The following is a 308-nucleotide window of genomic DNA, read 5'->3' on the forward strand; positions in this document are numbered from 1 at the left end:
GGGTCAGGTCGCTCCAACGTCCACGTGTGGCTCTGCTTCCTCAGCAGGCTTGTCAGGGGGGCTGGGGCGAAGCAGTGTCTCCTCCGGAACCAGCGAAATAAAGAGGGAAGAGAAGGAGGATGAAGAGAACACGTCAGTGGCGGATAACTCTGAAGAGGAGAAGAAGGAGCTGAAACCCTCCCGGAACAGAACAAGGTGCTCTTTGAACAGGTCTCTCCCTTCACTTACTATGTTACCAGGCTGAGGGCATTTGGGATACGGCCGCAGTGACCCCCCAGGCACTGGGCTCAGCCTGGTGAGGCTGGGGG

The 308-nt window shown here is 58.1% G+C and overlaps 1 protein-coding gene across 1 annotated transcript in view; it reads left to right on the forward strand.

Moving 5' to 3' along the window:
* The window catches only part of LOC104276761 (transcription factor E2-alpha-like), a gene marked incomplete at both ends in the record, with an annotated part of 2,462 nt that extends 2,267 nt beyond the window's left edge, over positions 1–195 (forward strand). The window contains one exon of the mRNA XM_009873187.1: positions 57–195. Within this exon, the coding sequence (XP_009871489.1) occupies positions 57–195 (139 nt within the window). The remainder of the gene's footprint in view (positions 1–56) is intronic.
* Positions 196–308: the final 113 nt, after the last annotated feature.

Source organism: Apaloderma vittatum, unplaced genomic scaffold (assembly GCF_000703405.1).
Source record: "Apaloderma vittatum isolate BGI_N311 unplaced genomic scaffold, ASM70340v1 scaffold34507, whole genome shotgun sequence".
In the NCBI taxonomy this organism is placed as follows: Eukaryota; Metazoa; Chordata; class Aves; order Trogoniformes; family Trogonidae; genus Apaloderma; species Apaloderma vittatum.